General features: G+C 44.1%; 1 protein-coding gene and 2 long non-coding RNA genes across 4 annotated transcripts; 2 read left to right on the top strand and 1 right to left on the bottom strand.

The window, feature by feature from the left end:
• The first annotated feature begins 963 nt into the window (after positions 1-963).
• LOC140593211 (uncharacterized) lies at positions 964-6,520 on the top strand. Of its 2 annotated transcripts, none has more exons than XR_011993456.1 (3): positions 964-1,030; positions 2,135-3,025; positions 4,117-6,520. It is a non-coding gene; the product is annotated as an uncharacterized lncRNA (long non-coding RNA). The 2 variants fall into 2 exon arrangements; XR_011993457.1 differs by having other exon boundaries at positions 1,021-1,089.
• On the bottom strand, positions 1,761-21,301 carry LOC111835620 (FERM domain-containing protein 7). The gene is made up of 12 exons (XM_023796121.2): positions 21,167-21,301; positions 19,172-19,276; positions 16,401-16,443; positions 15,840-15,918; positions 15,656-15,753; positions 14,880-14,994; positions 6,821-6,968; positions 5,728-5,823; positions 5,185-5,348; positions 4,652-4,720; positions 4,150-4,225; positions 1,761-3,049 (listed from the first exon to the last, which is right to left on the bottom strand). The coding sequence occupies exons 1-12, from the start codon at positions 21,260-21,262 to the stop codon at positions 2,063-2,065; spliced, it is 2,076 nt and encodes a 691-aa protein (XP_023651889.2). The 5' UTR covers positions 21,263-21,301; the 3' UTR covers positions 1,761-2,062.
• LOC140593215 (uncharacterized) lies at positions 9,772-12,990 on the top strand. The gene is made up of 3 exons (XR_011993461.1): positions 9,772-10,164; positions 12,351-12,480; positions 12,573-12,990. It is a non-coding gene; the product is annotated as an uncharacterized lncRNA (long non-coding RNA).
• Positions 21,302-23,616: the final 2,315 nt, after the last annotated feature.

The raw sequence follows: 23,616 nt of genomic DNA, 5'->3' as shown, positions 1-23,616 counted from the left end.
CGCTCGGGCATGCCTCTACATTTGTGCTTAAAGTACGGTGTTTGCTGTGTCTGCTGCAGACGTAAGTGCTCCCCTTTTTAACTGTGAAGTTTGGTCCTTCATCCCACCGGATAGCCAGAATCCATTTACGTCGAACTTCACCATTAAGAGGGAAGGAATTAAAAGATAGATGTGGCTGCTTCTGGGCATTACAAGAACAGCCCGGTACACTGCAAGAAGAGGTCGCTGCTTGCGCCATTTTTTTAAAACCGGCGGAAATAAAGATACCCTACGGTTACGTATTTCCGGTTAAAAATGCGGAAGTTGTGAAAAGGTCTATAGGCTGAAGAGTTTACACGCATGACGTTTGTATCCCAGGCAGTTCCCATTAGTGATGGGAAGTTCGGCTCAATTAACTGATTCGATTCTTTCGAACTGTCCGTTGTAATGAATCGATACTAAAACCGATTATATGATTAACTTTTTTTTAAGTCTTTTTGTTGCGCCTCATCATATGACTCAACGAATCATGGGATCGGATAATAAATCTGTCTCATGGTTACGTTATTTGACTGAAAGATAGCGCTGGTGTTCAACAAAAATGTTCAGCTTGACTATTCAGAATAAAAAAAACTATATAAAAAGCAGAAAGGGTGTCGATGCTGAATAAACACGCGTGTATATATATAGTTCTTATTTTCTTTACTTAAGCCAAATTCATGTGCATAAGTATCAAGGACTAAATCACAGTTAACAACTGCAATATTACCAATACAATCACATACACATACAATGAGCATGAGTAAACTTGCATACGTTGTTGTATAAACGTCAAAGTTAATAAATATCTTAGTTTGTTCTTTGATGAAAGACATATAGTTTTATTATACAGAAATGCAATAATTTACTGTTGTGATAAATGATGAAGAGCTTCGTTTATTTTATTAATTTTTAACCGCGTAACTGCATTTCCGCAGTAAACGTCTCGAGGGCTCTTGGGATCGGTTCGCTAACCGTTCGTTTGATTCACTGACCGAGTGTCCGAAAACTCGTAAGTTCCGATTCGTTCATCGAACAGGTTCTTTTGAGTCACCGAATGTCCGAAAACCCGTAAGTTCGATTCGTTCATCGAACAGGCTCTCGGGTTTTTTGGAGTCAGCGAGTTAAAGACCAGATACTCGGCCGTTCGGGTGTTCTTGGCACCAGACTGAAGTTTCCGAACGCAAAAGTGACGAATGTAAGAATAAACCTAAAAGTGATGACAAACGCAAACGGAACATGAAAAATAAATCCGAAATCGCGGGGGATGCTTTTGTATGTTGAATAGTCAAATATCAGTTTTAAAACCGTTTTAAAATAATTTAAAAAATCGATTCGTTCCGACGTACGAATCAGTTCAACCCGTTCGGTCATCACTAGTTCCCATACATAATCTGCTATTTCTGCCGAATATCATGTAAAGCAGTGAGAATTGGTTTTCAGTTAATTTACCTGGTAAGATAAAGTTTAAATGAATGACATAAATGCTCTAATAGTACACGTAAGTTAGTGGTTTATTTATTGTTAGTTACTGTAATGTTGCGCTGCTTTATTTGGTTAATCGTCCAGTCTGTAAAGAAGGCATTCCAGTAAGAATTGCACTGTAGTATGACTCATTTCCTGGCGCATACAATTTTTATTAGGTCAGCGTTCACAGTTCGACTTCTGATATTCAGATCGTGCTCTAGGTCAAACTGGTTTGTTCGACTTTCAAGAAATTCGAGTTCTAGTGAGTTCGAGAACCGAGGTACCACTGTACATGTCATTTTTAAATACATAAATCATTTGACAAAATGCAGTTCATACTTGTACTGAAAATGCTTAAACACATCAATAAAACACAAACACTTATGCTTTATTTTTAAGTGCATCATATAATTTCTGATATATGGAGGAACTAGTAAAGATATCACAAGTGAATATTACATATGAATATGACAGTTGATTGACCTCGTTAAACTGAGTAACTGCATGTCTGCTGTGACTAGCTGAGGACTGAAATGTACATTCCTAGAAGGTGAATTTATACTGTGATTTCATTGGCTTATGCCTTGGCTCCATCAGTGTCAATGAGTTTAATGGGGTCCCCTCCTTCATCCTCCTCCTCTTCATCCAGTTGCAGGCTGCCAGAGGAGAGGCGCATGCATGCCAGAGGGGCGGTGCTAACCAGCATGCCCAGTGTAGGGCAGTAGTATGGGTATATCAACTCGGAGTCAGAGTCACTAAAACTTTCTGCCCCCAGCACACAAAGAGAGGCGGGACGCTCTGAGAGAAGATTGGGCCCAAGGGGGAGGTATGTGGGTCTGGCAGGGGACTGACGCCGGGACAGGTGTGCATAATGGCCCAGCGGGCAGAATTCGGAAGCCCGGCAAGCAGCAGTTGGACCCTGGAGCTTCACGTCAGCCTGGCTCCATGCACGCCGTGGCAGGCTAGCCTGGTAGCTAAAGTCATCACTGTATTGGCCTGTCTCTACCCTGCTGAAGCCCAGGCTACCACCGTAGACAGCCCTGTCCCCCGGAGCCCCCAGTCGGCTCTGCCTCAGTCGCTGTCGCAGGCGGGGGGACAGGGAGGCAGCTGCGGAGAAAGTGGAGGAGCGGGTAACGTCATCCAGCAGGGAGAGCCGGGGAGCAGGACAGGTGGTACGAGTCTTTGCTGGGGTGCAAGCCTGGGCAGCTAGAGGGAAGGTCGGCAGGACAGGGTGCAGCCTCAGGTGGGAATCACTGGGGTACAACAGCACCAACTGCTGGGTCCCAGTGATGGAGTGTGCCCGCGACATTTCCATTGATTTCAGCCTCTGCCCCCCTTGGCTATGCCTCTCTGGTGCCACCTCTCTGTCAGAGGAGGCAGAGCAAGGATGTCTGAAGGCAACCTGCTCCGGGGCGTGAAGACGTGAGCGCTCCAGCTCAGCTGCAAAAACATCCTCCATGGTAGACTTGCTGCGAAGGTCCCCCAGAAGTTGGGGGCCCCCATCCTGAGACCCAAGCTTCAATGCTTGGCTGGAGCTGGGGTAAGTGTGGGCTTGGTCGTACAGCTGCCAAAAAGCACATAACACACACATGCTCAGAACCTCATAGCAAAGCCACTTGTTCTGTGTGTTATTGTCAGCATACACGATTTTGCAGATTCCTTCATAACATCTGCATGGCCACCATCATCACTGTCTCTCAGATCATTCCAGCCATGTATAACGGATTTTATCCACAGCTTAATGGTTAAATGAGTGAATCAATATTTATAGAATCTCAAAAGGTTCTGACCCTGATAATACATATAATACAAAGACTGGGAGTTCTTCCACAACCTGTAATATTATGAAGGAGGCTGTGAACAATCATCAGAATTTGATGAAGCCCTAAATATTTCCATTGGTTTATTGTATTAAGTTAAATGTGACTTGTATTACAGCTGACATAGGAAGCTGCTGAACACTTTTCATAATCCAAAGTTTAGTCAAACTTCTTTAAAGGACTTCCAAAATTATAATTATTTGATTGATTAGTTAGTGTACAGAATGTACAGAACTCTTTATACATAGTTAGGCATGTTTATATGTGTTATTCACATAAATGCTTTTAATGCGCTAAATAAACCACATCCAGCATACAACAATTGGGCATTTGTATTTTTTCCAACAAAAATATCCATAAACACTCTTTTCTGGCGCAACAAAGTATGTACTTCCAATAACTCAATATAGTCCATTGTGGAAATCACTTTGTATTTGTTACTCTCTTATATGGACTGTTAGAAATTCTAGCCAACTCTTGATGATGCAGGTCACAGGTACCCAAATCATCATTGTCTTCTCTGTACTGATGTTTCAGAATATTCATATTTCACCCTATGTCATTCACAGTGAAAATATGATACAGTAGCTTCACAGTTTCATTCATTCTCTCTATATAGACAGAGTCTTTACTTATGTGGCTTTAACATGTGCAACTCCAGGCCTGAGATATTCAGGTGTAAATACCTCTTTGTGACATGGTGTCTTTGACTTAAGCCCTTTGGGGCACATTATTGTGAAATTCTAATAAGATGTGTGAATATTTCTGTCTTTATTTCCCTCATCCCTGGTTTCTCTCTTTCTCCTGACAGTGACAGTCAGATGATTGCCAATACTGGAGTTACCTGTTTGGAGACATCAGTAAGGAGGTCTGGAGATGAACTGCAGTGGCGTGTGTCAAACTGAGCTTTATAACACTTCCTGTAAAGCACAGAGAAGTCACACCCTTACCTCTAAAGCCGGGGTATTCAAACTGGGTCACAGGTGGGGGGAAAATTAGAGTGCTGTGTGTGGGATGTGGGGTTTGAGCTGGGGGCAGATCCATTTCAAATTTGCAACCTTCAGACATTTTAAAAATTATGTGAACACATTATATGCCTCTAGACATTATATAGTGCTGCCAAATTAAAATATTAGAGCATGTAAAATAAACAGGCACCACACACTGAATACATCAAACTGTTATGCCTAGTAATGTAACAAAAGTTTACGGTGGGAAAATTGCTCAGCTAATACTGATGTACTTGGAGGGACCATGGAGAAATTATGAGCAGTTAGCGGGGTTAAAGAAAATGTGACAGCAAGGCAACAACTAAAATGAGTAAAACAGCGTCTATCTGTTCTCACCTTTCGAAGGGCAGGTTTGTCTTGTCTTCCTTACTTATGCAGTCCAGGAGCTGCATCTGAGTTCTGCCACTGAATTAGACAACATCATGTAAATAATATGGCTGGTTAAGATATCTGTAGAGGGTAGCATTGATATCAAATACCTAAGGAAGGTATTGGCTGGAGGAAATCAAAAGAAAGTCAAATCATCAGCTTAATGTCCAGTAAGCATAACATTCATATAAGTTATGAGTTACATCAGAGAACTGCCTGCTGAGAACTGCTCTGTTTTTGATATTGTATTAAATTAACATCTGTTTGTGAAATTTTTGCTGATTCCCATCAGAAATCAGATTATGTTTATCATCGTGTAGTTCTGGGAAACTTGCCTAGTGGCTAAAATGACATAATTAAATTTACAGAGCAAAAACTAGTTTCTGATGATATTAATAAAACATATACTGTAGTGTGTCGCAGCTGAGTTAGGATATTGCTCATTAAATGCCACATGATGGGTCACAGATAATGGTATTGGGGGTCATAGGTCACTTTACCTATATCTGAAGCTGGAGCCCTTGCTGGACAAGATGGAGCGGTGTGTAGCCTGCGGTTCCTCCGCCAGGCGGAAAAAGGCGTGGTACTCCACGCATATCCTCCAGAAGGCCTTGCAGACATCACGACTTGCCATGGTGAACTCCACCATGTCTCTGCTGGATGGCTGGCCGCACATGGGCACCCAAAATGCCAGCGAGCTACTTACTGGCACCTTATACCAAACTTGGAACTACATATCAACTGCATCTCCTACTTAATACTGTTTGCATATTTAATGACTAGTGATGGACAAAATGAGGCTTCATGAACTATTTTCTGATACCACTAGATGGTGCTCTCTGTTCAAAAAAGTGAACAAAGCATGCCCCAAAGCAAAACAAGAACACCATCTAGTCTGATCAAAAAAATACAGCAAACGGTTAATGAGGCATCATTTTGTCCATCACTATTAACAACAAACCCATTAAGTATTACGTATCTGGCTGGATATCAGCTGCATATAAAGGAAAGACAGTAAAAAAAACACACGCACACATACTTACAACAAACTCTCCATGAAGTTTTATCAAAAAATGCTTCCGCTTAAAGCTCAGCTTGCGTATTTTTGCCCAGCTGAAGGTGTTGATCTTTGTGTTACCCTGGAAAACCAGAATAAATTGCAATCAATAACCCTTTAATTGAATTAATACAATCCATTTCTCTTGTTCATATGATTCCAGTTAAAACAGCTTCCGCAGACTGGGGCACTCGGCTGCCAGTCCAAATTACTTGCTCCATACCATGCAGTTCTATTCAACTGCCCCTACTTCAGGCTGTCCTGCATGTTTGCCTCTAAACTAGGCACCTATACCTGATTGCTCCAACCCTAGGTTCACCTCCCTGCACCTAACGGCTCCAGGGGAGACTGTTTGGTCTGTACTGGCTATTGATTAATGCTTATTTAATTCCTGAAAGGTCACAGTTGGCATAATAAGCAACATAACAGACAATAGAATACAATTGTGTAGAATGTAGCAAGTCCATCATAGTCCAAAGGATTAAAACAGGAAGTGCTCTGTGCTATATGTTGTTAAGTATTGTAGCACTAGAGGGTAGCATGGCAGTTTGGACTGGTGCCAACTTATATAACTCCATAGTTATATGTTACTCATTGTATATAGCGTCTGCATGTGTGTGCATGCCCACCGTGCACACACGGGCACGGTGGCCTGTGTGAGTGTGTTGTCAGTATGACTGATACGGTGCAATAAAATATGTGCAATAAAAACCACCTTGTGGTTAAAACCCAAAACTGTCCCACTGCAATCACTGAGAGCAAGATGGCTCAGCGACCAACCTTCACAATATGTTATTGAAGTGAAATTATATTTGAAGTATTTATTTTAAAAACTGTAAGAATGTGACCACCTGCAAGGGACTGTCTCTTGCCTTGTGCCCTGTGCTGATGAATGGAAGACAGGATGGATAGATGGATGGATTGTGACCTTTTGGTGTTTGTATGAAAGCGCTACCATATGTGCTGTTCATATCACCTTGGATAATAATGTCATATAGAACCAGAGTGTTTGGTGCATTATGAGTAATGCTTAAATCAGGATTATGTCTGTCTGAGGGGTACTTGCTTCAGAGGCCTACCTGGAAGACCAGAACACCCATATGAGTGACAGCCAGGCTGAGTCTCAGTCCCTCCCCATCATGGGCAGCATGGGGCCGGATGCCGTACATGTCCAGTTTGCGTGCCACCTCCAACAGCTGCACGTCTGACTCCTCTGCCGTTTGGCCCCTGGCACACAGCCATGGTTAATGCTACCTGCTGCTGTCCAGTCCTCCTATTACAGCCTCTCCATATACAGCACCGTGTAAAAGACAGTCAAAGAGGTTTCATTAATCTTCATTTTAGAGTAAAATTCTCAGGTGTAAAAATGATTTTATGTCTGTCACAGTGTGTTAGCTTACTTCTTCTCAAGTCACTTCAGAAATTTCAGTTACCATCCAATATACCCATGCAGTGCCATTTTTGGCATAGAGTGGCACCACCCCCAGGGGGTGCCAGAAAGTAGCTATTTTTAAATGAATTTGGTGCACCAGGCAAGATCTATTTGCCTTTTTCCATTAATTTTGATCAAAGTGACATTCAATGCCCACGTTCCGTTTTCAAATAACTAAATGCTGCAGACTACACACAGATCACCCTGGTAAGTGGCGCCTTACACACAGACCATGAAAAACCAAATATAAAAATATCCATCCATCCTTTTTCTCCCACTTATCCGAGGTCGGGTCGCGGGAGCAGCAGTCTCAGCAGGGAATCCCAGACTTCCCTCTCCCCGGCCACGTCATCCACCTCTGGGGGAATCCCGAGGCATTCCCAGGCCAGCCGAGAGACATACTCCTTCCAGCGTGCCCTGGGTCTTCCCCGGTGCCTCCTCCCAGTGGGACATGCCCGGAACACCTCACCAGGGAGGCGTCCAGGAGGCATCCTAATCAGATGCCTGAGCCACCTCATCTGGCTCCTCTCGATGCGGAGGAGCAGTGGTTCTACTCTGAGTCCCTCCCGAATGACCGAGCTCCTCACCCTATCTCTAAGGGAGAGCCCAGCCACCCTGCGGAGGAAACTCATTTCGGCCGCTTGCACTCGTGATCTCGTTCTTTTGGTCACTACCCACAGCTCGTGACCATAGGTGAGGGTAGGAACGTAGATCGACTGGTAAATCGAGAGCTTTGCCTTTTGGCTCAGCTCCTTCTTCACCATGACAGACCGATGCAGCGCCCGCATCACTGCGGACGCCGCACCGATCCACCTGTCGATCTCCCGGTCCATCCTTCCCTCACTCGTGAACAAGACCCCGAGATACTTAAACTCCTCCATTTGGGGGAGGACCCCATCCCCGACCTGGAGAAAGCATTCCACCCTTTTCCGGCTGAGGACCATGGTGAGAGCTGAAGGTCACGGTCCAATGAGGCCAACAGAACCACATCATCTGCAAAAAGCAGAGACCTGATCCTGAGGTCACCAAACCGGACACCCTCAACGCCCTGGCTGCGCCTAGAAATTCTGTCCATAAAAACTATGAAAAGAATTGGTGACAAAGGGCAGCCCTGACGGAGTCCAACCTTCACCGGAAACAAGTCTGACTTATTGCCGCCCATGCGGACCAAGCTCTGGCACCGGTCATACAGGGACCGAACACCCTTTAAAAGGAAGCCCGGCACCCCATACTCCCGGAGCACCCCCCACAGGACTCCCCGAGGGACACGGTCGAATGCCTTTTCCAAGTCCACAAAACACATGTAGACTGGTTGGGCAAACTCCCATGAACCCTCCAGAACCCTGCGGAGTGTATTGAGCTGGTCCACTGTTCCACGGCCGGGGCAAAAACCACACTGCTCCTCCTGAATCCGAGGTTCGACAATCCGGCGGACCTTCCTCTGCAGAACCCCCGAATAGACCTTACCAGGGAGGCTGAGGAGTGTGATCCCCCTATAGCTGGAGCACAGAGGGGGACCACCACCCCAGTCTGCCATTCCAGAGGCACTGCCCCCGATGTCCACGCGATGCTGCAGACGCGTGTCAGCCAGGACAGCCCCACAGCATCCAGAGCCTTAAGGAACTTCGGGCGGATCTCATTCACCCCCGAGGCCCGGCCACTGAGGAGCTTTTTAACCACCTAAGCGACCTCCGCCCCAGAGATAGGGGAGTCCACACCCAAGTCCCCATACTCTGCTTCCACATTGGAAGACGTGTGGGTGGGATTGAGGAGGTCTTCGAAGTACTCCCTCCACCGACTCAAAACGTCCCGAGTTGAGATCAGCAGCATCCCATCCTCACCATAAACAGTGTTGATGTTGCACCGCTTTCCCGCCCGGAGCCGCCGGATGGTGGACCAAAATCGCCTCGAAGCCATCCGGAAGTCTTTTTCCATGGCCTCGCCAAACTCCTCCCATACCCGAGTTGTTGCCTCAGGGACCGCCGAAGCCGCACTCCGCTTGGCCTGCCGGTACCTGTCAGCTGCCTCTGGAGTCCCACAGGCTAAAAAAGCCCGGTAGGACTCCTTCTTCAGTTTGACAGCATCCCTCACCACTGGTGTCCACCAGGGGTTCGGGGATTGCCGCCGCGACAGGCACAGACCACCTTACGGCCACAGCTCTGGTCAGCCGCCTCCACAATGGAGGCGCGGAACATGGCCCATTTGGACTCAATGTCCCCTGCCTCCCCCGGGACATGGGAGAAGTTCTGCCGGAGGTAGGAGTTGAAACTCCTCCTGACAGGGGATTCCGCCAGACGTTCCCAGCAGACCCTCACTATACGCTTGGGCCTGCCAGGTCTGACCGGCTTCCTCCCCCACCAGCGGAGCCAACCCACCACCAGGTAGTGATCAGTTGACAGCTCCGCCCCTCTCTTCACCCGAGTGTCCAAGACTTGCGGCCGCAAGTCCGATGACACGAATACAAAGTCGATCATTGAACTGTGGCCTAGGGTGTCCTGGTGCCAAGTGCATATATGAACACCCTTATGCCTGAACATGGTGTTCATTATGGACAATCCATGACGTGCACAGAAGTCCAACAACAAAACACCGCTCGGGTTCAGATCGGGGGGGCCATTCCTCCCAATCACGCCACTCCAGGTCTCACTGTCATTGCCCACGTGGGCATTGAAGTCCCCCAGTAGAACAAGAGAGTCCTCAGGAGGAGTGCTCTCCAACACCCCTTCCAAGGACTCCAAAAAGGGTGGGTAATCTGGACTGCCGCCTGGTGCATAAGCACAAACAACAGTCAGGACCTGTCCCCCCACCCGAAGGCGAAGGGAGGCTACCCTCTCGTCCACCGCGGTAAACCCCAATGTATAGGCGCCCAGCCAGGGGGCAATAAGTATGCCCACCCCCGCTCGGCGCCTCTCCCCGTGAGCAACTCCAGAGTGGAAGAGGGTCCAACCCCCTTCACGGAGACTGGTTCCAGAGCCCAAGCCGTGCGTCGAGGTGAGCCCGACTATGTCTAGCCAGAACTTCACAACCTCGCGCACCAGCTCAGGTTCCTTCCCCATCAGAGAGGTCACATTCCATGTCCCTAGAGGTAGCTTCTGCAGTTGAGGATCGGACCGCCAAGGTCCCCACCTTCGGCCACTGCCCACCACTTCGTGGCTGAGTTGCTGTTGTTCCCAATTGCTTGCACTTTGTTATAATATCACTCACAGTTTACCGTGGAATATTTAGTAGCAAGGAAATTTCACAAATGGACATTTTGCAAATGGTAGGCATCCTATCACAGTACCACCCTTGAATTCACTGAGCTCCTGACAGCGACCCATTCTTTTGCAAATGTTTGCAGAAGAAGTCTGCATGCCTAGTGCTTAATTTTATACACCTGTGGCTATGGAGGTGATTGGAACACCTGAATTCAATGATTTAGAGGGGTGTCCCAATACTTTTGGCAATGCAGTGTATCTTGGTATGCTGAAGCATTAAGAGTTCCCTTCACTGGAACTAAGGGGCCTAGACTAGCTTCTGAAAAACAACCCCATACCATTATCCCACCTCCACCAAACTTTACAGTTGACACAATGCAGTCAGGCTGGTAAGGTTCACCTGGCAGAGATTAAGACAGAACCTGTTTGCAGTGCTCCAGAGTCAAGTGGCAACGTGCTTTACAACACTCCATCCAAAGTTTGACATTATGCTTGGTGATATGAGGCTTGCATGCAGTTGCTCAGTCATGGAAGCCCATTCCATGAAGCTCCTGGCACAGTTTTTGTGCTGGGGTTAATGCCAGAAGAAATTTGGAACTTACTAAGTCAACAGAGTTTTGGTGACTTTTACGCACTGTGCGCCTCAGCACTAGGCGACCCTGGGGTACCGCAGAGTTCAATTTTAGGACCACTATTGTTCCACGGAAATAAAGGTAGCTGATTACGAGAAAGATCTCGGTGTGTATGTTGATGCTTCCATGTCTCACTCTCGCCAAGTTGGGGAAGCAATAAAAAAGGCCAATAGAATGTGGGGTTTTATCTCTAGGTGTGTGGAGTTTAAGTCAAGGGAGGTGATGTTACATTTATATAATTCCTTGGTAAGACCCCACCTAAAATATTGTGTGCAGGTTTGGTCACCATACCTTAAGAAGGACATTGCTGCCTTAGAAAAGGTGCAATGGAGGGCTACGAGAATGATTCCTGGTCTTAGAGGAATGTCTTATGAGGAGAGGTTAGCTGAGCTGAATCTGTTTAGCCTTGAGCAAAGGAGACTAGGGGGGGACATGATCCAGGTCTATAAGATTCTAACCGGTCTGGATGCTGTTCAGCCAAATGGCTATTTCAATATTAGTTTAAATACTAGAACTCGTGGCCATAAGTGGAAATTAGCGGGAGAACATTTTAAAACAAATTTGAGGAAGCACTTCTTTACACAGCGTGTAGTTAGAGTATGGAATAGTCTTCCTGCTAGTGTAGCTGAAGCTAAAACCCTGGGTTCCTTTAAATCAGAGCTAGATAAGATTTTAACAACTCTAAGCTATTAGTTAATTTCTCCCCAAACGAGCTTGATGGGCCGAATGGCCCCCTCTCGTTTGTAAATTTCTTATGTTCTTATGCTCTGTTACCGTACATGGTCTGCCATTTTGTGGTTGAGTTTCTGTAGTTCCTAATCACTTCCACATTGCAATAATATGACTTACAGTTCACCGTGGAATATTTATCAGGGAAGAAATTTCATAGACTGACTTATTGCAAAGGTGGCATCCAATGACACTACCACACTTGAGCTGATTGAGCTCTTCAGAATGACCCATTCTTTCACAAATATTTGGAAACCTGACTGCATGGCTAGGTGCTCGATTTAAAACACCAGTAGCAATGGGTCTGAATGAAACACCTAAATTCAATCATTAAGAGGTGTGTCCAAATACTTTTGTCCATATAGTTTCAAGTGCACTTTCTTTGCAGTGAAGGTTTCTGTCAGATATAGAATACCGGGTGAAGCCCAGCAGGGAGGCTGAATATTATATTTTTGTTATTTTTAGGGTGATATTCCATTAATTCGTCAGTGGTAGTGCATTCAGCTAATGGAGAGGTTTTGCATATACGGACACCCGTATTAATGACACCATTGATGAAACACTATCAAGACAATGTTTCAATATCTCAATGTAAGTGATGTTTACTTGTACTACTCAGACATGGACAGAGGTTTGTCTTTTGGACCGAGGAAGCTTCACACCTGCTGAAAGCGAACTTGGAGCCTCTCCAGCTGTTCTCAGACCTGGTGGACAAGCTGTGACTGACTGCTCTACAAAGTGTAATAGTGGTGTGTGTGTCCCTCATTTTTCTCGGGTTGTTTTCGTGTTGACTACCAGCTGCACCTGATTAACTTATTCGATCCCTGATATTCACTTCCAGTGTCATAGGAGTTGCGCATCATGAGGGACCTCTGCAGTGCCATGTGCTGGATTTGCAAGAATCACTCCCTCTTCCATGGAAAAGTGACAGAAGCTGCTGTTCTCCAGGTGGAGGCTGAGGATCAACAGGAAGCACTCAGGGAGGTCCTGGAGGGTCAAAGTGGCAATAGAATTGACCCATTTATATTTATTTTTCATAATAGGGAGGACATGGAAACCTTCCTTTCTAATTGTGTTGATGGGATGGGTCTTAAACTTCATGCCATGTTTGCGTAATACGAATTATTTTCCATCCATCCACCATCTCCTGCTTTATCCGAGGTCAGGTCATGGGGACAGCAGTCTCAGCAGGGAAACCCAGACTCCCCTCTTCCCTCGAATTGTTTTCCTCATTCTGTTATTCTGTTCTTTATATTGCTTATTTGCGCATTTGTTCAAATTTATTCATATATTGATACACTACCTACAAATAAAATGTTGTTTGCCAAATTATGTATAGTGATTTGTTTATGTAGGAAATACTTCTGTTATTCTAAGATAATGTATGTGGAGAAAAGCTCTGAGAGAAGCATAATTTTGCATCCTTTAAGGCTTCAATATAATAAAAAAAATCTGGTCACTATTGACAGTCACAATCAGGACTACAGCTGATAAGTACACAATTTTATTAAATTTTATTTATAATTAAGAATTGCATTACTTGTAATTTGATAAGTACAAACTACTTTTAGAAACGTATAATTCAAATGTGATAAGCACAAACTATTTTTAAATAAAATAATCTTTATAATTTAGTAATACAGTGGTCCCTCGTTAATCGCGGGAGTTACGTTCTAAAAATAACCCGCAATAGGCGAAATCCGCGAAGTAGGATTCTTTATTTATAAAAAGAATATTTTCGTAGTTAGAGCATTGGAAACCTGTTTACGACCTTCTAAATACGGTTTTTAACATTATTGGAGCTCTCTACACATGAAATAACACCCTTTAGTCACCATTACTTTATGACTGCTGGACACGGAAGCAGGAACGGGGAGACGCGGAATCAGGATTGAAGGGTTTATTTGGAAGCACTCCAAATGCAGGACACTGGAACATGTAACATCAAAACGTCAATCACAGACCTGGGGTTATATAGACACTGATGTGGACTTCAAAGTGAATCAAATTGACAGAAAACAGCTGGTCACAATCGGGGTTGCATATGTGGTTAATAAGGGGGCGTGGCACACAAGAGGATCGGACAGGCAGGTCATGACAATTACACTCGTATTACCCAAAATAATAGAAAAAATAAGAAATATTAGACGTTATAAATATATTGTTATTATTGTACATTTCCGATGCGTAGCGATGTATCATTTTCATTGTCTCGATCAACTTTTTAATCAATAGACAAAAAACCGCGATAGAGTGAAGACGCGAAAGTCGAAGCGTGAAGTGGCGAGGGACGACTGTATATGCATACAAACAAGTGATAACTACGAACCATTTTTAAATGAACTAAAACTAGGATGTATCATAGAAAATATCTATGGCTGCGTCTCAGTGGATCAGTGATGTCACTTCCTGTGTGTCAGTGGACGTGATGTCACTTCCTGCGTGTCAGTGGACGTGCGTGTCAGTGGATGTCTGCAGCCAGACTCTATTGGGTCAAGCTTGCTGTGTGTCATGGAGAGCAAGACGAGGAAGGCAAAAAGAAACTTTTGCCACAGGGATCAATGAAGTGTTATTATCTCATCTTAGAAACGGCTGTCCCCATGTATTTCTTGAACTGATCACTAGCATACTCTTTTTTGTTAATCAATACCTCATCAATTTATTTAACTAAGCTTATCTAGTAAGCTGGTGGTGAAATTTAACAAATACACGGAAAGGCTGAGGTGCTCCTGAGGAGTGGTTTAGGAACCAAAGTGCTGTTCAACTAGCAATCCAACAAGATATCAGTAACTTTTTGAAAACAGAAGATTTTCTTATTTTTTTAGTGTTACTGTTGATTAGCATATATCTAATACTGAACTGTGTGTTTTTTTCTGAGCAAAAATATACTTACTACCCAATTAAATAGCTTTAAACATTTTCTTTGTCTGTGACTTTTGCTCAGCACTTGCAATATTACTACTCTTTAATTCTAGCAATTTATGGTGCCCGTCAGTGTAACAGTATCTGGAATTACAGCCAATAGATTCAAATATATATAAACTTAACCTGGATTACATCTGGAAACAGGAAAAACAGGTAAAAACAGGTACAACTGATTATGTAAATAAGCATAGACTGCACAAAAATGATCTATGACAGCAGGTACCTGTGTCTCTTGTGGAAATGTATGATCTTGTGGTCCAGATACTCCTGGTTGGGGACATACTGCTTACTCTCCAAGTGTTGCACATCGAGCTCTTCATTATAGTCACCCAGCTCCGCTGTGGAAGTGAGCCAGGCTCATAAGGGTGTGAATTGTGGGACTTCTGCATTATTATCATAAACAAAGCTGTGTGGCGGCTCTGTGAGCAGCATGCTTGCCTGACACCTTCGGGATTTGAATTTGTTCTTCCCATGTTGTGTGCACCTGATAAAGCTAGTCTGATTTCTTCTTACAGTCCAAAGACCTGGAATCAGGCTAATTGGTGTCTCTAAATCATTCTGTATGTGTACCTTCTGATAGACAGGCATCCAATCCAGACTATACCTTAACCTTAATGCCATACTGCATGGTTCAGGCTGCAGGTCTTGATTACAGTTCTAACCAGGATATGCAGTGGATGAAACTCCTAAATACCCCATGCACACCTGTTATGTTAAAGCAGTGTGTCTCATTCCTGTTCCGTGGGACCCCCAGACAGGCCACATTTTTGCTTCCACCCAGTTCCCAGCAAATCACAAACACCAAATACCTGGTACAGATGTGATTGAGGCCTAGCAGAGAGCATGTGGACTGTCTGGGGGTCCCCCAGGACCAGATTGAGAAACACTGCATTAAAGGTACATTCACACTCACTAAACTTCAATGGTGTGCCTTTGAAATAGTTGTGAGCACAACCATACACATTTAGCTGCAAAGATGACTGACACAACTTGACTTACACTGGAGTATGTGTGATACCAGCAAGGCAGCGCTGTTATCGTTACATGTGAGACTTCCATTGGACAGATCCTGTTTGATCTGTAGTGTAAACAAATATCTGCGTAGAATCAAAGGACAGGGCACATCAGTGGTCAGTAATCACCCTTATACCTCTACAGATAGGCAAATACACAATGCCATCACCTGGTCAAACTTTTCTGCAGCTGGCCAGGGTCTGGTGGGAAGAACTTCACAATGAAGCGTAAAGGCTGATCACTGATGTCTAAAAGATGGATAAAGAAATATGTTCATTTCTATCCCAGAAGAGTGTATGGAGGCTATTTAATGTGAAGAATGACAGCTTACTTTAGCTTTGAATTCTTTGGACTGCTAGCGTAAGACTACAAATTCTTAAACAGAATGTCAAAAAATGAAACAGGGGTGAATATGGGGTTAATGTGTGATGTCCTAAACAGCAATGGTTTCAATGCTTTAAGTATAAAACCCAAGTTTAAATGGCTGTGTTGGAGTTGTCTTTAAACTTCGTTTGTCATTACAATCCTTTTTCCTTACTTACGTCATGCTAAATATTGGTCTTAGCTTCATAAATAGCTCTATAAATATCTCTAAACATGAACCCACATTGGTATCTATGATATCTACTGACTTTATAAACAGCAAAACTGATGACATGTTTTGGCAAATTAGATGTAAATGATCAGAACATCCCAAACAATTAGATTCAGTGCATGTTGTAAGACTTACTTTTAAGTTGCTTTACCAGAGGTTTCAGTGGCTCCAACCACACCTGAAATATAAACAATGTTAAACTAATTAAACTAAACATCATTTATTACAAAAGGAATTAAAGGCAATAAACATCATATTTATGTACAAACTGAGCAGTTGAAGAATATGAATACAGATGTTGACTTTGCTTGATATTTACTTTTTTGTAAAGTTATCACTAATACTGTACATGTATAGGGCTCCTTCTTAGGTCCGGAACCACTAACCCTAAAGCACAAATGGGGCTGTACGTGGGCTCCTACTTATGCTGCCATAGCCATATCTGCCGGAGCATTGCACTTCATATTGCACTCATCTAACTTTTAGCACTGCCTATAGTCTCCCTTACTTTGACTAATTGCATTTATTTCCACCACCTTCTCCTGGGGGGTGCTGCCTGGAGCCCTCAATCTATCAAGATGTCCAGCACACCCTGCAACATGTGACGTCGCCACTACCAATGACATCCGTGCATCCAGCTCGCCGTTCTGCCTGTGTCATCTTCCTTGTATGACCCGCTCCCTGCCTTCTGGCTGCCTGGCGATTGGAGGGAGTGGTGGCACCGGCTTGTCATCTCCCCCCTGCTCCCCGTTTGTGTTTCAGATTTAACTGTATTTGACTCTCCCTGCCGGCCCCTGGAGGATGGGCTCCCCCTTTGAGTCTGGTCCCTCCCAAGGTTTCTTCCTTCTGGGGAGTTTTTCCTTGCCACTGTCGCCTATGGCTTACTCACTGGGGGCTTTGGGTGGGGATGCTGTAAAGCGCTTTGGGACAATGTAATGTTGTGATAATGCGCTATACAAAAATAAATTTGTTGTTGATGTTGTGTGCCCATGATGATTGGAAGGTTTTATCCTTCTATCCATCCATCCATCTATCCATCCATTTTCCTCCGCTCATTACTGTCACAGGAACAGCAGTCTGAGCAGAGATGCCCAGACTTCCCTCTCCCCAGCCAGCTTTTCCTGTTCCTCTGGAAGGAAACCAAGGTGTTACTAGGCCAACTGAGAGACGGAATCTCTCCAGCATGTCCTGGATCTGCCTTGGGTCTCCTCATGATTAGGGATTGCCATAGTGACAGTGACCAACAACAACAACAACAACAAATTTATTTTTGTATAGCGCATTATCACAACATTACATTGTCCCAAAGCGCTTTACAGCATCCCCACCCAAAGCCCCCAGTGAGTAAGCCATAGGCGACAGTGGCAAGGAAAAACTCCCTAGAAGGAAGAAACCTTGGGAGGGACCAGACTCAAAGGGGGAGCCCATCCTCCAGGGGCCGGCAGGGAGAGTCAAATACAGTTTAGTCTGAAACACAAACGGGGAGCAGGGGGGAGATGACAAGCCGGTGCCAACACTTCCTCCAATCGCCAGGCAGCCAGAAGACAGGGAGCGGGTCATACAAGGAAGATGACACTGGCAGAACGGCGAGCTGGATGCACGGTCGTCATTGGCAGTGGCGACGTCACATGTTGCAGGGTGCAACAGCCTTATAGCCACAGCTCTGCACAGCTGCCTCAGCAATGGAGGCATGGAACATGGCCCTTCTCTGCTGGAAGTGTGAGTTAAAGAACTCCTGGACAGGGGCCTCTGCCAGATGCTCTCAGTACACCATCACTACATGTTTGGATCTACTAAGTTCAATAACAGAGCACCAGCCAGGTTCAAATTGCGCAGGCTGCTCCTCCAAATCACACCCCTCCAGATTTCAATCTTGTTACCCCAGTGAATGTATAAGTCTCCTAGCAGCACAATGGAATTCCCAGAGGGAGAGTCTTTCAGCATCGTACCCAAAGTCTCCAAGAAGGCCAGATATTCTGAATTAATGTTCGGTGGATAAGCACAGACCACTGCCAGAGCCTACCTCTTGACACAAAGTCAAAGGGAGGTGAACCTCACATCCACCCGGATGATCTCCAACGCACTGATGCCATGAGTATATCTACACCTGTCAAACACCTTTCACCCAGGGCAACGCCAAAGTGGTTCAGCCCCTCTCTCAAAGTTTGGTTCCAGAGCCCCTGTCATTTGTTGAGGTTAGCCTGGCTATTTCTTGACAGTATCGCTTCATGCCCACACTAGCTGTGGCTCCTTTTCCAAAGCAGAGGTTATATGCCATGTTCTTCAAGCCAGTTTCAGTAACAATTTCAGTCCACTGAGGCCGAACCCTTTACTGTATCTGCACTCGACCTCTATGCCCCCCCCCCCCCTCCACAGGTGGTGGACCCACAGAAGGGCGCTCTCCTGCAAGCCCCCCCCAGGCCTGGCTCTAGGGTGGGCCCCAGTCTTCCTAATCCAGTCATGGTTACATGGTCCTTAGGCTTTTCTGTCGTAGGGCTCTTCTGAATTGCACAATGTCTTGACTGCTCATCTAGGACCAATTTGCCTTGGGAGACCCTACAAGGGATTATTGCCCCCAGCAACTTCCCTCCTAGAATCACAAATTGGAAAGCTGCTGGTTTAAATCCCATGGTGAGCAGAATGATTTTACCATTGGGCCTTTAAGAAAGGCATTTAACCCCAACAGACTCACAGGCAGTGGATGCTGGCCGCCCCTGCACTCTGATCCTGAACTTGCTCTCATCCCTATATATGTCTGTATGTCTTATGGAGACAAGACAGAATATGAGAAAACTACCCAATTGAATTAACCAAATGAGTGAAACTATCACTGTTCTGTTATTCAGTTGCTAAGCCCATATCTCTCTATGATATCTCATGCCACACCCATGTCGCATGTCACTCACATAACTGCCACTGTGGTGACGAAACTCCAATCCAAAATACTCCTTTTCCAGCAGTTTCAGGTGGCCACAAACTTGGTTGTGGAAGTCGATTCCCAGAAGCCTTTGCTGCAGTATAACATAAAATAGAAATGATTAGTGTTACCATCTGCAGAAGCTCTCTAAGACAGCTCTCTCCTGATGAAGAAGAGAATAAATAGATATCAGCCTTGAATAAGGATGTTTTGTAATTCCACTGGAATCCTGGAATATAAATAAACTGATCTGCTTGTCTGTTGTGATTTTGCACACTTTCTGCACATCGTTTTCTGCTGCTGGATGAGCAAGGATCATCTTGAAGAGCAGAGCATTTTCAGTGCTCAGGGGATCCCTAGATCATTGACAATGCTGTGTACTAATAAATATAGTGGTGTGGGAGATGGGGGAGAAAGGGGCTGCTTAAAGTCTGAGCTCTCTTCTGACAGCAAAAACATAAGTCCATCAGCCCACAATCTACAAAATCAACTGACAAGAAGCTCCACCCACCCACGGAAGACGCTGCAGGAGTCCTGCAACCCTGTGTTTAGGACTCCCAGAGACACAAGCGTGGTACCATTATCCTGCCACCACCAAGTCCAAATTAGATGGGTGATGAGGGAAGTGGTCTCACAACCCATTATCATCCATGAGCCCATCCATGTGCTTCCCTGCAATGATCTTAGCTAAGGCTAAGCTAATCAGCACTTAGCTGCTAATTCTGCACTCAAGCAGGACAGATAATGTTGCATTGGAAGATGGTCGCACTGAGCTGAAGTACAGAGCCACACACATTAAACCTTTACTTTGCACTGATGTCATATTCTATCCTACAGTGACTGTGACTAACAGTGCTGCTAATGTTATATAGTTCAGTGCAGTAGCTGCTGTACTGTAACACTAATGTAATGTAACCAAAATTAATCTGAAAAACCATGAGCCAAATGTGGAACATGACATCACCTGCAACATCTGCTATCAGGGAATGTGGCCTTGGTCTGCTTGATCTGCTCATTATGCAGTATTTATATCAATACCTGAGACAATCCTTACCATACAGAGAATGACATCACATGCCAATTTTTTGTCAATACAATACATTTACTATGTCTGAACATGACAGTATCATGACAGTAGCGAAGCCACATCATAAAATGGCATTAATCAGACTCTCAGTCTTCTGCGGATCACATTTTCAGCATTAGGAATAAGGATAACATTAACCGTAATATCAACAAAGCGGTCTGGCCAGCAAGGATGCCCATTTCTCAGGCTCTCCTTCCACATCGCAACTTCCCTCTCTCCATCCCCCATCTGCATTAGGAGCACTATTCACTCTCTCTGCCTGCACACTGAAGATGGAGAAAGAGCCCCCTGGCCCTTATGCACAATGCCCCCTGTGTGGAGTTCATAATAGGTTCCATAATGCCACTGCTTTGTAAGAAAATTACAGGGAAATCCAGGTCACCCCATCTCCCCAAATTCTGTTACAGTACCTGCTGCAAAAAAAATGACCTCTGGGCGAGACAGTAAATTGTCATTTATTTATCACCCAAAAATGCTCAATATACCTATATACCAGTATGTCTACTGTATATATCTGGTAAAATAATGAATATAAGCAAAGAAAACGAGCAGTTTTGTTAAAAGCCTTTGAAAAATTTACGGATCACTCACTTACTACCAAGTGATACATATGTGTGTGTGTGTCTATATATATATATATATATATATATATATATATACACACACACACACACATACACCCCTAATATTAACAAATGAGAAATAATTTTGCGCTACGATTTTTCTGTGGAAGTTGTCAGAAAGTCTATATTTCACACTATATGGGAAATTAAGTCATATCATTTCGCACCAATCACAAATCACGCACATAGACAAATAAATACATCTATAAATCCATAAATAAATACATACAAACATACATAAGCAAAACAGTTAAATAAAGCCCATCGTGCTTACTTCGACCTCAAATATCTGTTCGCTGTCATCCAGGAATATTACTCTCAGCCTCATCTTGCGACTTTTCAGCCCAAACCTTCCTTGGTTTCCTTCCATCTTCACTCACGGTCTCGACCCCTGCGGCATCAAGTTTTTTTTTTGGCAGTATATTAACTCAGAAGAAAGCGAAAACCGTACTGGGTGGAGGGATGAGAGCGAGGGCGAAGTAATTTGTGCTCACCCACCGTACAATTTACGAAACAGATAAAACCAGCTATAGCGCTAAACATGTCATCTGTTCGAAACGATGGGGATATATATATAAAGACGTACAGATAGTTATAACTGCATGCGTGTATGACTGTCAGCATGTATACACGTGCACATATCTAGATATACAACGCACGTTTTATCATCTTAGAAAATTTGCAGATTTTCTTTTCTTTTCTTATTTCTACCGGAAATAAAACGTAATGTTACGGACTAAAAATTCTGAAATGCTTTACAATTTCTAGAAACGATTTAAAAACGTATTTTATAAAACAGTATCCCTCACATTTACTGACATCTAAACTGCAATATCTTCGGGGTCATGACGGCAATTCTTTTCAGATTAGGCTCCACATGTGAAGTTTAACGAGGGCAATATTTCACACTTTAAGTTAGCTCAACATTCTCCAGCAATATGAATTAAGAATACAAAACAAGATGGGAATATCGTTCTGCTCGCACACAACTGCCGGAAAACTTAGGGACCGTCTTGAAAGTGCAATGCCAATCAGCATAACACCACTTGTAAATTGTAATACCACTTTCAATTTTAAGCCAATCAACATAAAACCAAGTTTAATGAGTTCCTCTGCCCCTCCCTCATCTTTCACACCCTTTCAGGAATTTTTCACACCCATCTGATTTCGAGAAAACCAGCGATATCGAACATAAAACCAACTTCACCGCGGTCGCAAACCACCCGCCCTGGAAACTACATTAAACGTTTGACAGGTATTTTGACTGACTAGGTATTATACGTAAAATGAACTGTATTCCTATTCACCGTGGAACTTCGCACATGCAGCTCTCAGGAACCTCGAAAGAACATCCTTTGACATTTTAAAGTAGCTTCATTATTTTAATTATTTACAGAATTGTTGAAACGCTTCACGTTATCAGATTGCGATCAATGATCGTGTTATTCCCGTCCAGGGTTTTTCCATAGAGAACTGCCTTTATAGCCATCATTTAAATAATGCTATGAGTAGATTTGGTGTCCAACTTAGTGGTATTTTAGCTTGCCATAAAGTTTTAGTTTGCAGGTGTTACAGCTTACAGTTATCATGTAATATTAGTAAAACTTTGCTTTGCTGAAATGGATTATTTATCATTGATAGGTAACCAGAGAAATAACACTAGTGAAATTAACATTTCTGCCTCTCTCTCTCTCTCTCTGTGTTTCTTTGACATCCACTTTCACTTCAAGGTGGGAATTGTGACACTGTGGCCATCTCTCCCAAGATGAATCCTTGAGCAGTGAAAGAGCATATAATTTTTTAACATGGTTACTCTCTTCCTTGTAAGCTGCTGCGCTTTATTTCAATTTTTGAAGTCACGCAACGTGCACATATATCCTCTGGTATGTCATGTGCTTTCGCATATCGTATAAATAATCATAGTGGGCCGCCATGACCAAAAAATACCAGGGCCATTTTTTTGGGTTCAGTCCAGCCCTGAATGAGCCTGACGTGGAACATTACAGGCCATGCGAGTCTGTTTAATGAATAGCATGTGTCAATTAATTAAGTCATAGATTAACAATCAATTATGGGCTAAGGCATAAAATGTAAAACAGTGGCTGCTCCCTGAAGTGTCAGTTTTAGATGCTCAGTGTCTGGCATGGTCAGTAAGTTCTTAACCCCTGGGCTGGATCCCCATGTACCACTGCAGGACCCACATCTGCACAGGTTCTTCCAGCACTGCCAGTTGCTGAAGTCTGGTTCTGAGGACAATCCGGCGGAGCTCGTCAATTACCTCAAGGTACGGGGGTTGAGGATTTGTCCTGGTCATGGCCCAGCTCTCTGGCCTTAGGTCTTCCTACCCTGTCTGTCTGTCTGTCTTTCGTGACGTCTGTGCATATCATATTTGAGAACTGTGCTTTGTCAGTGTTGAAATGTGCCAAAACATATTAATAGGAAATGTGATCCCTCATGTTTAAGGGACATGTACCATGTGCTGTTGGCCCTTTTCATGTGATTCTCTGATACTTTGCAAAGTATGGAAGTTTAATAGGAATTCTTAAACCAGAGCTAATGCTGACTGTGTAATGTGTAACTGACTTGCCCTGAATGAATGGATGAATGAATGAATGTCCTAAAGTATCTAGGGGCTCCAGGTGGATGAGGATTTTTGCATTGGGAGTGACGTGTGACTGTTATTAGAAGGTTTTAGAAATTACAAGCTTGGCTTTTGTTCAAATC

The sequence above is a fragment of the Paramormyrops kingsleyae genome, chromosome 10 (assembly GCF_048594095.1).
Source record: "Paramormyrops kingsleyae isolate MSU_618 chromosome 10, PKINGS_0.4, whole genome shotgun sequence".
Classification (NCBI taxonomy): domain Eukaryota; kingdom Metazoa; phylum Chordata; class Actinopteri; order Osteoglossiformes; family Mormyridae; genus Paramormyrops; species Paramormyrops kingsleyae.
This window is presented reverse-complemented; position numbering and strand designations above follow the sequence as displayed.